The sequence below is a fragment of the Eucalyptus grandis genome, chromosome 1, assembly GCF_016545825.1.
Source record: "Eucalyptus grandis isolate ANBG69807.140 chromosome 1, ASM1654582v1, whole genome shotgun sequence".
Classification (NCBI taxonomy): Eukaryota; Viridiplantae; Streptophyta; class Magnoliopsida; order Myrtales; family Myrtaceae; genus Eucalyptus; species Eucalyptus grandis.
This window is the reverse complement of record NC_052612.1, coordinates 7,609,334-7,621,976: the sequence shown is the minus strand read 5'-3', so window position 1 is coordinate 7,621,976 and position 12,643 is coordinate 7,609,334. Positions and strand designations below refer to the sequence as shown.

General features: G+C 42.4%; 1 protein-coding gene and 1 non-coding gene across 3 annotated transcripts; one reads left to right on the top strand and one right to left on the bottom strand.

Moving 5' to 3' along the window:
- Window positions 1–6,890: 6,890 nt before the first annotated feature.
- Window positions 6,891–8,537, bottom strand: LOC104452002 (GTP-binding protein SAR1A). 2 transcript variants are annotated; one of them, XM_039303569.1, is made up of 4 exons: window positions 8,409–8,537; window positions 7,927–8,104; window positions 7,339–7,343; window positions 6,891–7,211 (listed from the first exon to the last, which is right to left on the bottom strand). In XM_039303569.1, exons 1-4 carry the CDS (start codon window positions 8,535–8,537, stop codon window positions 6,891–6,893), a joined length of 633 nt encoding a protein of 210 aa, XP_039159503.1. The 2 variants fall into 2 exon arrangements, with proteins under 2 accessions (XP_039159503.1, XP_039159504.1); XM_039303570.1 differs by lacking the exon at window positions 7,339–7,343 and having other exon boundaries at window positions 7,973–8,104.
- Window positions 8,538–9,357: 820 nt separating this feature from the next.
- On the top strand, window positions 9,358–11,002 carry LOC104449793. Its single transcript, XR_005547012.1, has 3 exons — window positions 9,358–9,486; window positions 9,800–9,931; window positions 10,685–11,002. It is a non-coding gene; the product is annotated as a GTP-binding protein SAR1A (transcript).
- The last annotated feature ends 1,641 nt before the right edge of the window (window positions 11,003–12,643 follow it).

The following is a 12,643-nucleotide window of genomic DNA, read 5'->3' as shown; positions in this document are numbered from 1 at the left end:
TGCCATATTTTTCTCAAATAAAGACTCAAAGTAAATTTTGTTTCAAATAAGGATCTCAAGAACTTTAGTTATTTCAAATAAGGGCTTGAAGTGGTTTTGATCGTTTCAAATAAAAACCCGACCTCGCCAATCGCCAGCAGGCTAAATTTGCCAACCAGTTAAGGGTATTTTCGTCATTTGGCACTTCCTTCCCTTTTTACTTTACCTTTTTTTTTTCCCCGATTCTTCTTATTTCTCTTCGCCGGTGGCCAGCCGGCCATCGGTGATGCCCACAGAGGGTTGGGCAAAGGTCGCCCTTGTCGGCGAGGGCCACCCACGCCGACCACAAGTGAGGGACAGCCTTGCCTAAGCATGGCGACCCTCACCCAGGGGCCATCTACAAGATTGACCCTCATCAGCCCCTGGTAAGGGTCTGTGAGGCCACCCTTGCTAGATTTTGGCAAGGGTCGGCCTTGCTTGGGCCTCGCTCGTGGCCGACGAGGGGCGAGGTCACCCAGCCCTCTGTGGGCATTGCTAATGGTCGGTCGGCCATCGACGAAGAGGAAGAAGAAGAACAAAAAAAAAAAAAAACCGGAAAAAATGACAAATAACGAAAATACTTTTGATCGTAAAAAAGTTAAGTCCTTATTTGCAACGGACATAGCCACTTCAAGCCTTTAATTAAAACAAACATAATTACCTCAAGTCTTCATTTAAAACAACATCAACTTCAGGCCCTTATTTGAGAAAATAATGGCACTTCAGTTCTTATTTAGAATAAGATCTACTTCAGTCCTTATTTGAGAAAATGAGGGCACTTCGGGTCCCTTTTTGGAATTTTCCCAAGAAAGAAAAGGGAAAAGAGAAAACAACAATTAGACAAATAGGAAAAAGTCCCAATAACAAGAAGGTTGGATAAAAAAAATTGGTTAACCATTATGCATATGTAAGGGTTAATTGATAATATTTCTTTTAAAAAAGAATATAATGACGAACCGAATCTACAATGATATTTTAAATATTCATTACTGTCAATCATTTTTTTCAGAATAGTTAATCAATAAATATATTCACAATCATTTTTTTTTTTTGGGTTACCTGACCTTTTACTTTTTGTTAGCTGGTGCAGCCTTCTTTCCTTTTCCGCTTAACTATGTTTCTTTTCTCTAAAATGTCCGATTAGTTCTATAAATACTTCCGCAAATTCCTAACAGTCTTTACTTGTTATGCTAGCATCGAGACTCATTTCTTCCGATATATTGATTTATTTATTACACCCCTTTTCCTTATTTTTTTTTTCTCCCTTGAAGTCAAAGGCAAACATGAGATTTATTTCAAAAGAAAAAAGAGAGCGAAAGACATGAGAATACACACTACCCCTCACAAGCCATGTGCATTGCATTTGTAAACCGAGAATGCAACCAAGAGTTAAGGCTATAATAAAATGAAAATTTCAATAAAATAATGCATAGTAGTCGTGCATGTTTATTACCCTAAATTCAGGAGACATTTTATAGAAAAGAAACATAATTAAGTAGAAAAAGGGAAAAAAAGGCTTCACTGACAAAAAGGTCAATTTCAGATAACAAAAAATGGTTAAATAATGCAAATTGACATTAATATTTAAAATATCATTCGATTCGGCTCATCATTTTTTTGAGTTTTTTTCTGTCGTAATTTTTTTTTTCAGTTGAAGCTATCCTTGCATCTTGATATTTTTTAAAATATTATCAATCATTTTCTACACCAATTAACCCTTTAAAACATACGTAAGGATTCATCAATTTGTGTCATTTGACCTTCTTGTCATTGAGATTTTTTCCTATTTATTAATTTGGTGTTTCTTTGCTTCCATTTTTTTTAAATCAACTAAGTGTAGAAACGATATTTCTTTTCAAAAATGAGATGAAAATGTATTCCCCCCTTTAAAAGTCATGAGCATTGCACTTTGCTAATGAGAAATAAAAGAAATTTGACGGCTAGGAACCATCGATACTCTTTGGGAGCTTTTGTCTCGTGTTGCACACTTTGATACGTGTTTGACACTTTTAGACACTCTTTAACACTCTCCGATACTTAATCAATATGCACCGGAAAATCCAATACTTGGTCAACTCTACTAATGCTCTCCAACACTCGAATCCGGAATTCTGACACTCGAGTTCAGAATTTCAACACGTGACTCCGACAAGTACGGGGTTAATTTTAAAAATTTTAATAAATGAGTGGTTAAAATGTAAAAATAGAAAAGAAAAAAACAAAGGGGAAAGAAAAAAACCTAATTTTCTCTTATGACTCTCACTTCTTATGACACACAATTTACTTCCCAAGTTTTTTTTCTTTCTTCCAACACGCTCCGACACACTAATCTAGAATATGAATTGATTATTTGTTTCCTTGAAGTTTTATGGATTATTGGAATGACGTTGAATTTGTCAAATTAAAGTAATGAATTATATTAACAAACGGTAAATTAATGTTTTTAGTATAAATTCATTGCAGACTCTTTCTTTTATTATTTATTTATTTGTAAATTTGAATCAAATTAATTTAATTGAAACAATGATAATTTTTTATGTATATACAAAAACATACATTAAATACATAATACGTTCCAACGTATCGGAATTCTTTATCTTTTGAGAAATAACGTATTTACATGTCACATCATATCATGTGTCAGTGTTGGTGCTTCTTAAGTTAGCGGTTTATAACAAAATGAAAGTGGAGAAGGGTATTATGTATTGGTAAAAAGTTGGAAGGCAAAGGTTTGCAATAGCTAAAGCTTGTAAGGGTTTCCGTAATTTCTCCTGGAAATTAATTATTTTCCAAATAATTAGGTTTAGTTAACAAGTTGCTTTGACAAATGAAGTGGTTTAGATGGCCAAAAGAAAAGGAAAGGAAAGTCTCCATATTGCATGTTAGGATAGAGGAGCTCACTCATCCTGCATAATCATTACAAAAAGGGATAATGGCACAAATAGTTATGAACTTTGACTCATTGTGTAATGTGGCCTATAAATTTCAAATTTATTCAATGTGATCCTTGAACTTTTGTTCAGTGCATAATGTAATCCTTAAACTTTTAATTTATTCACTAAGATTGTTAGATTGGAACATGTTCAAGTTGTTATTCTTCCATTAATCAAAATTTTGGAACAACATTGGACATCTTCATATAGTTTAGGGATTTGATTGAACATGTATCAAAAGTTTGGGGACCACATTAAATAAATTGAAAGTTTAGGGACGACATTGCATATTGTGTTAAAATTCAAGGATCACATTATACATTAGACCAAATTTTAAAAACCAGTGTCATTTTTCTCTATAAAAAGCCCATGACAGAAGAACACGCTAATTTATTTTCCAACCTTAGGGACATGGTCAACTTGCCATTTACGAGAAAATAGTTGATGAAGTGTCAAGCAATTGATGCATCATAATTACATAATCATTAGGCGACGACGGGAATGTGAGTATCATCAATGAGAAACTTCCATGCGCAGATATAGCTTCGCTCCTCGTACCTCCTTCGTCCTTGCAGCCTTTGCGGAAATCAAAAGGATGGTGATCGCAAGGCGGAGCTAAACTCTCTCGTTCATTCTCGACCGAGCACAAAACTTTCATCGATCGCCAAATCTAAACTCAATGCACGACGACCTCACTTGTACACTTCCCTCTAAGGCTATCCCAATTGAAATTGCCATTGGAGGGACAAGCCAACCAGGTGTTGGCTCCGCATAGGGCGGGAGAATTACCAAGAAAGTCATAAATTTATTACAATTGTGTCAATTCAATCATAAACTTTCTTTTTTTGTCAATTTAATCCTAAAACTTTTATAATTATGTCAAATCAGTTTATCCGGCCAAAATTAACGGCCGGTGACGATCGCCCGATGAACGTTGACATGACAATTTTTAAAATTTTTTGAATTATTTTTTTTTATTTATTTTTCCCCACCTTCTCTTTCCTTCGGTTAGTGCTAGCGAGGCAAGGACCGGCGGGGGCGAGACTCGTTAGCCACCGATGAGGCCTCTGTCAATAGATCTGGCGAGGCTTGGCCTCACCCAGCCAAGGCAAGGGTCGACCTCACCAGTGGCTGATGAGGCTCCTCGCCCAAGGACGATAAGGCTCAAGCCAACGAGGTCCACCCTTGCCTTGGCTGGGCGAGGCGGTGCCGAGCTTAGTCCTCGCTAAGGTTGAGTAAGGCCGAGCCTTGCCAGATTTGGTGGGGCCTCACCTAGTGACGACGAGGCTGGCCTTGCCATGGTTGAGTGAGGCTCGCCCTCGCCAGTGGCTGGCCTTGCCTTGCTAGCTCTTGCCTTTGGCTAACGCCGACTGGCCAAAGGAAGGAGAAGGTGGGGAAAAAAAGAATAAAAAGAATAAAAATTAAAATATTTAAAAATTAAAAAATAGTCACATCAACATTCGCCGGCCAGCGACAAATTAGTGTTGACCGGCCAATTTTGATCGGATGAACTGAATTGACACAATTATAAAAGGTTTAGATTTTAAATTGGCCAAAAAAAGTTTAAAGTTGAATTGGCACAATTACAATAACTTTAGAACTTTTTGGTAATTCTCCTAGAGGGCCAAGTATTTTGTTTAGAAATTCGGAGGTCTCAAAATTGTACTGGGTTTTGGCTGGTGGAATATGCCAATGAAGATAGTACCGATTCCAACTCCATCGCTACTCATTTTCAAGAACTCGGGTACCTCTCTCGGTTCCACCTCCATTATGACCATTACCGATGATAGCCAACAAGCACAGCAACCTGCGACATATAGTAAGGTCTGATTGCTTACTGGGCGAACTCTTGCCCTGCAATTCTCTTTGATCTCCAGAAATAGGGTTGATCGGTTTCCGATCCGGTCTGGTTCTATCTAGGATTTGAGAACCTGACCAGAGGACCGGTTCCCAATTTTGGGACCGAACCGATTGCTTAGCAAACAAAATTTAAAAATAAAGAAAAATACACGAATTATTACTATTTTTAAGTTTTATTGCTATTTTTAAGAAATTAAAAATATATTTAATAAAATAAGGGTCGGTCCTGGCGGGTCTAGTTCTCTCCCGAAATTGAGGACCGGACCGACAATCACTGGTTCCATTTTATGAAACCAAAACTGAACCGATCCTTTCGGGAATCGGACCAAACCGGTGGGTTTGGTCCGGTCTAGGCGGTTCCTCGCTTGGGTGTTTTGGCATGCTCACCCTTACCCAGAAGCTACCATCGGACGTTGCGACTAAAGAGCCACATGGTCTAGCCCTGATCGAGTATTGAGCTCAAAAAAATCTTCCAAGAACAATATACTCCCGCGCATCATGAAATCTCATCACGTGGTCTATTTCTCATGGAAAGACTAGTGTTTTCCTTCCAAAGGAGGCCTCTTTGGGTGCGTTTGGGAACCACTTCCCAAAGCCCCTTGAGGTCCAAAGCCCATTGGGCAAAAGAAAGGGTGTTTGGCAAAACACTTTGAAAGGGACTTAATGGCAAAGCAAGTATTTTTAAGGCTGAAAGCCCAAGGCAGGTGAGGACTTGCCTTGGGCTTTCAGCTTTCTCGGCATGCCTACGGACACTTTATTCACTCTTTTCTTTTCTTTTTTCCAAAATTGTCCTCAAGAATTTTTTATTTTTTTCGGTGCGTGCCCTTGGATGAAACACTCTTGTTCATCTTCTCTGGGCCAACGATTGCTACGGGGACGCCGCGACGAGGTGATCTTCGTCGAGAGTCGGGCGACCTCCGCGAGTCGCGGCGTTGCCGGCGACCGTCGCCGCTGCACCGCGACCTCCGCATGGAGCTCGCCGGGCCGCGCGACCCATCTCGGTCGCCGTGCAGTGGTCGCGACCAGATCTGGTGCCGGAGGCTCGAGCGGCGACTAGATCTGGGTCGCGCGACTTTGCCGCCCCGATCCGGGGGCGGCGAGGTCCTCCCGCGACCTCGACGCCCGGATCTAGGTCGCCGGAGGTCGAGGTGGTGTCGCGCGGCGTCGCGCGACCTCGCCGCCCCAGATCCGGTCGCCGGAGGTCGCGACGGCCGCGCGACCTCGCTGCCCAAGAACCGAGGTCACCGGAGGTCGCCGGAGGTCGCGACGGCGTCGCACGACCTCGCTGCCCAAGAACCGGGGTCGCCAGAGGTCGCCGGAGGTCGCCGGCGGTCGCCAGAGGTCGCCGACGACCGCTGCCCTTGCCGGTCAATTTTTTTTTTTTTTAAATTTTTCTTTTGATATTTTTTTTTTTACCACAAAACTCCTTTGTAAATGTAATTCCCCAAACACCATTTTGGTCAAAGTACTTCACAAAGAGCTTTCAAAATACAATTTATCAAATACAGTTTGCATTTTGGAAAACATATTTAACTTAGAGGTCTTTACATTTTCCTAAAGACTTTCCTCAAAAGTGATTCTCAAACGCACCCTTTGTCACAAGACTTTCCTTGCAGATTCTTTTTATCGTTGCTGATAAATCGGATGTGCAAAATGGATATGCTGGTGTACAATTACCAATCATGCGGTGATCAATCCGTGTTGAGTAACGTACAAAAGGCCAATATCTCTTTTTGCCTGCAACATCTGAACTATATTTGCAAGCTGCTAAATTTACTTTCAGAACATCGATGAGACGACACAAGAAGTTCATAAGAAGTACCAGAATGCTCGGTCGAGACATATCCACCCTAAGAAAAGAAATCAACAGAGAAAGATTTGCATAGTTCACGCTCAAAAACCAATAATAAGGTCGAGCTTTATCATTACAAACTTATAGTCCAGGCAGAGTACTTCATTTCTGGAGCAATGACTGAGTTTCAATAGAGCTTGAACAATAGTGAAAGGTGATACGTTTCTTTCTCACTATGGTGGAGAGAAGAACGAATCACCGCATGATTAACCCCACCAAATCTGCTCTCACTTGATATACTGGGACATCCACTCGAACCCTTCGCCATAGCCCATCTTGCGCACGACGCTGCACATGAACACCTCGAGGGGCCTAACAGTCTGATCTGCAAGATTCACTTTCCCTTTGCCGGTCATCAAGCCGGTGAGCCCGAGATGATCTTGCAGCTCGTCCTCCGAAGCTGCATACGGGATATCTACCTTGTTCCCGAGAAGGAGGAAAGGGACATTAGCAAGAGCTTCATCTGAAAGAAGGGCATCGAGCACCCTCTTTGATTCCGCAAATCTCTCCTTGTCGCAGGCGTCCACCAGATACACCACCGCATCCACCTAGAGAAGAAAGTGCAGAAGATCAATCATTCGATATCAATCTCATTCGAAAATGTGTGCCAGAGAGCTGTCCAAGTTAAATTCGTAAACTGGGTGACGAAAGGAGTAGAAAGTCATCAACTCGCACATCGTCTCAATCTAAACGAAATGATGGGACAGGAGGGAGCTCGACGACATGGATGCAGGGGCGAATGCCATCGATATGAAGGAAAGCCCTTTGCCTCTATATGTACCTTCTCGAGTTAGAACTGCTATCGACGATCCATCCTTACTAAACCGAGAGCCTTCCCCTCTCCTCCTCAGCGGATGATGTAAGCTGTCATCTTCACACTAATGTAGTCGACAGACAACTCCTTTTTCAGCTTTATCGTGCGCACAGTTACATTTTAAATATAGATTCATGATGGCAACATACTTGACCCCATCAACGCTTGTTAAGATCCTTAAAAGTTCAAGCATCCTATCTGCTGCATCCATCATCGGTCGTGGTGGGCGCAGATGACCACCTTTCAACCCAGCAAAGAACTCTCTTCGCCGGCATTAGTTTTTTCGGTTGAAGAACAAGTTTTCCCGTTTCCGAACTCAGGGGCAAAAAGCATGCGACTAGTCTCAGTAGGACGATCCACCCGCACTCATCATTTTGACATAGCATTTAGAAACTTTTACAGAATCCTGAATCGACCAAAGTGCACGCACTTGCGGGGCATCCGAAAACAGGAGCTTTCAGAGGAGAGGAAAAAAGAAGAAGAGCAGAGCTTTACCTTGGCGTAGTAGTCCGGCCAGGCTCTGCGAGCGATCTGGCGACCACCCAAGTCGAAAGCTCTGAAATTTATCTTCCCTATACTGAATTCCTGTGAAGTCGGGAACTGGGTGGGTTGGTGCAGAACCAATCTCTGCCCATCACAGAACCATATCAGAATCGTTCAGCTTACTTTCGATAAGCATGTATCCTCCTACGAACGCGCGACATATACTAAGAAATATAAGAGAAACCATACACAACAAGCGCAAGGGTCGTGCAATCAACGCACTCACCAGGTGAAATGAAGAGAGGAGGCCCCGAGAAATGAAAGGAATCAATGACGAAAACAAGAACAGATTGGGAAGAGAGACTCTCGATCACGATAAGAGAAAAAAGCAACTTCAGAACTGCGTATTTCCATCGAAGGGAGTCTCTACGAATTCAAACGAAAGTACCTCGTGCTTCAGCATGCGAAGCAGGGTGGTCTTCCTTGCATTATCCAGCCCCAAGAACAACATCTTGGCTTCCTTCTGGCGCAGACCCAGAGACGCCAGAGCTTCATAGAACCAATCCAACAGAGACATCACTCCCTCTTTTTTTTAATTTCTTTACGACCGAAAACGAGAAGGGATGAGGAAAACAGGGAGCTTGGGAGGAAGAAGCAAAAAGCAAGAAGCAAGAAGTGAAGAAGCAAGAAGTAATAGTGCGAATTGCCACTGCAGATTATAATTATTACATCAACACCTCATCTTGACCGTCCAAACGATTTGGCATCCAAATCATTGGACGGTGACTATTACTTCTTGCTTCTTTACATCAACACCTCATCTTGACCGTCCAAATGATTTGGCATCCAAATCATTGACGGTGACTATTACTTCTTGCTTTTTGATGTAAAAAGGAAGAAGTAATAGTGCGAATTGCCACTGCAGATTATAATTATTACATCAACACCTCATCTTGACCGTCCAAACGATTTGGCATCCAAATCATTGGACGGTGACTATTACTTCTTGCTTTTTTACATCAACACCTCATCTTGACCGTCCAAATGATTTGGCATCCAAATCATTGGACGGTGAAAAGCAAGAAGTAGTCACCGTCCAATGATTTGGATGCCAAATCATTTGGACGGTCAAGATGAGGTGTTGATGTAAAGAAGCAAGAAGTAATAGTCACCGTCCAATGATTTGGATGCCAAATCGTTTGGACGGTCAAGATGAGGTGTTGATGTAATAATTATAATCTGCAGTGGCAATTCGCACTATTACTTCTTGCTTCTTCACTTCTTGCTTCTTGTTTCTTGCTTCTTCCTCCCAAGCTCCCTGTTCTTCTCATTCTTCTCGTTTTCGGTCGTAAAGAAGGAAGAAAATAAATAAATAAATAAATAAGAGAGAGGGAGTGATGTCTCTAGTGGATTGGTTCTGTGGAGCTCTGGCGTCTGTGGCTCTGCGCCAGAAGGAAGCGAAGATCTTGTTCTTGGGGCTGGATAATGCAGGGAAGACCACCCTGCTTCGCATGCTGAAGCACGAGGTACTTTCGTTTGAATTCGTAGAGACTCCCTTCGATGGAAATACACAGTTCCGGAGTTGCTTTTTTCTCTTATCGTGATCGAGAGTCTCTTCCAATCTGTTCTTGTTTTTGTCATTGATTCCTATCATTTCTCGGGGCCTCTCTTTCATTTCACCTGGTGAGTGTTGATTGCACGACTCTTGCGCTTGTTGTGTATCGGTTTCTCTTATATTTCTTAGTCTACAATGCGTAGATATATGTAGCGCGTTCGTAGGAGGATACATGCTTATCGAAAGTAAGCTGAACGATTCTGATATGGTTCTGTGATGGGCAGAGATTGGTTCTGCACCAACCCACCCAGTTCCCGACTTCACAGGAATTGAGTATAGGGAAGATAAAGTTCAGAGCTTTCGACTTGGGTGGTCGCCAGATCGCTCGCAGAGCCTGGCCGGACTACTACGCTAAGGTAAAGCTCTGCTCTTCTTTTTTTCTCCTCTGAAAGATCCTGTTTTCGGATGCGCCCGTAATTGCCTGCCATTCATTCACGGATTCTGTAATAGTTTCTAAATGCTATGCAAAAATGATGCATGCGGGTGGATCATCCTACTGAGAGTAGTCGGATGCTTTTTGCCCCTGAGTTTGGAAACGGGAAAACTTTTTCTTCAACCGAAAAACTAATACCGGCGAAGAGAGTTCTTTGCTGGGTTGAAAGGTGGTCATCTGCGCCCACCACGACCGATGATGGATGCAGCAGATAGAATGCTTGAACTTTTAAGGATCTTAACAAGCGTTGATGGGGTCAAGTATGTTGCCATCATGAATCTATACTTAAAATGTAACTGTGCGCACGAAAAAGCTGAAAAGGGAGTTTTCTGTTGACTACATTAGTGTGAAGATGACAGTTTACGTTATCCGCTGAGGAGGAGAGGGGAAGGCTCTCTGTTTAGTAAGGATGGATCGTCGATAGCAGTTCTAACTCGAGAAGGTACATATAGAGGCAAAGGGCTTTCCTTCATATCGATGGCATTCGCCCCTGCATCCATGTCGTCGAGCTCCCTCCTGTCCCATCATTTCGTTTAGATTGGAGACGATGTGCGAGTTGATGACTTTCTACTCCTTTCGTCACCCAGTTTACGAATTTAACTTGGACAGCTCTCTGGCACACATTTTCGAATGAGATTGATATCGAATGATTGATCTTCTGCACTTTCTTCTCTAGGTGGATGCGGTGGTGTATCTGGTGGACGCCTGCGACAAGGAGAGATTTGCGGAATCAAAGAGGGTGCTCGATGCCCTTCTTTCAGATGAAGCTCTTGCTAATGTCCCTTTCCTCATTCTCGGGAACAAGGTAGATATCCTGTATGCAGCTTCGGAGGACGAGCTGCAAGATCATCTCGGCTCACCGGCTTGATGACCGGCAAAGGGAAAGTGAATCTTGCAGATCAGACTGTTAGGCCCTCGAGGTGTTCATGTGCAGCGTCGTGCGCAAGATGGGCTATGGCGAAGGGTTGAGTGGATGTCGCAGTATATCAAGTGAGAGCAGATTTGGTGGGGTACTTCTTTCTTCTTTCAGAAAGAAACCAAATCATCTGCTTGCTTTGAGGTAGAGAGTTCATGATCTCGTCATATGAGGACACTACATCATCGTTTGCTTTTGTTCCGCATGTTTTGAATTTCAGTCACTGCCTGGATTGTAAGTTTATAACAATACAACTGTTCCGCACGATTTTAATTTCAGTCGCTGCTTGGATTGTAAGTTTATAACAATACAACTGGTATATCTTGGTCTAAGGGTCGAAAGCTCTCCACCTAAATATTGGTCATTGAACATGAACCATGTAAATCTTTCTATGTTGATTTCTATTTTTAGGGCGGACATGTCTCGACCTAGCATCCCAGTACTTTTGCTGTCGAGTTCACGTTCTGGAAATAAATCTAGCAGTTTGCAAGTATAGTTCAGATGTTGCGGCTAAAAGAGATACAGGCCTCTTGTACGTTACTCGACACCGATTGATCACTGCATGACTGGTAATTGTACATGGGTATATCCATTTTGCGCATCCGATTTATCAGCAAGATTCATAGAGAATACGCGAGGAACGTACTGTGAAGATTTTCTGGCGTTTGATGTGGGCGTAAAGTAACGTTAGTTCTTGGAAGATTTCTCGAGCTCGATACTCAATCGGGGCTAGACCATGTGGCTCTCAGTCGCGATGTCTGCTGCTGGCTTCTGGGGATCGAAGAGAATCGCAGGGCGAGAGTTCGCCAAAGAAGCGATCAGACCTTACTGTACGTCGCAGCTTGCTGTGCTTGTTGGCCGTCATCGGCAATGGTCGTGATGGAGGTGGAATCGAGAGAGGTACCCGAGTTCTTGAAAATGAGTAGCAACGGGTATCGAGACCTCCCGCGATCCTAAACGAGATACTGGGGCTTCTGCGGAGGCGATGCCCGGCTGGCTTCCGTCCCACCATCGGCGATTTCAACTGGGTCACCGAGTTCGATTGGATGGCCTGCACCGAGAATAGTACAATTGAGGTCGCCGTGGCTACGGTTTAGGTTTAGCGACGATCGGGTGAAAATTTTTGTGCTTGGTCCGGAATTAAAGGGAGACGGTCGCTCCGCCTCTCGATCTCTATCTTTTCGTGTCCGTGAAGGGTTTGCGAGGTTGAACGAGGTACGAGGAGTGAAGCTATAGCTGCGCCACGGAAGTTTCTCATTGACGATGCGCACATTCACGTCATCACCTATTTTTCCTTTTTCTTTTTCTTTTTCGTCATTACCTAATGATTCGCTAGTTATGATGCATCAATTGCCCCACTATTCATCCAACTATTTTCTGGTAAATGGCAAATTGATCATGTCCCTAAGGTTGGAAACGAATTAGTCTATTGTTACATCATAGGCTTTTCGATAAGAAAAAATGACAAATAATTCATAAATTTTAGCTTAATGTGTAATATAATCTAGAAATTTTAGTAAATATATATTATGTCATCCGAAACCTTAATTTTTGATGTGGTCCTAAACTTTTATTTCATTTTCAAGCAGTTCAAGGATCACATTATACCATTGAGCCAAAATTCGGAGATTAATTGTGTCATTATTCATTTTCATAATGATTATGCAAGATATTCCAGCTCCCCTATTCTTGCATGCAATATGGAGCCTTTCCTTTGCT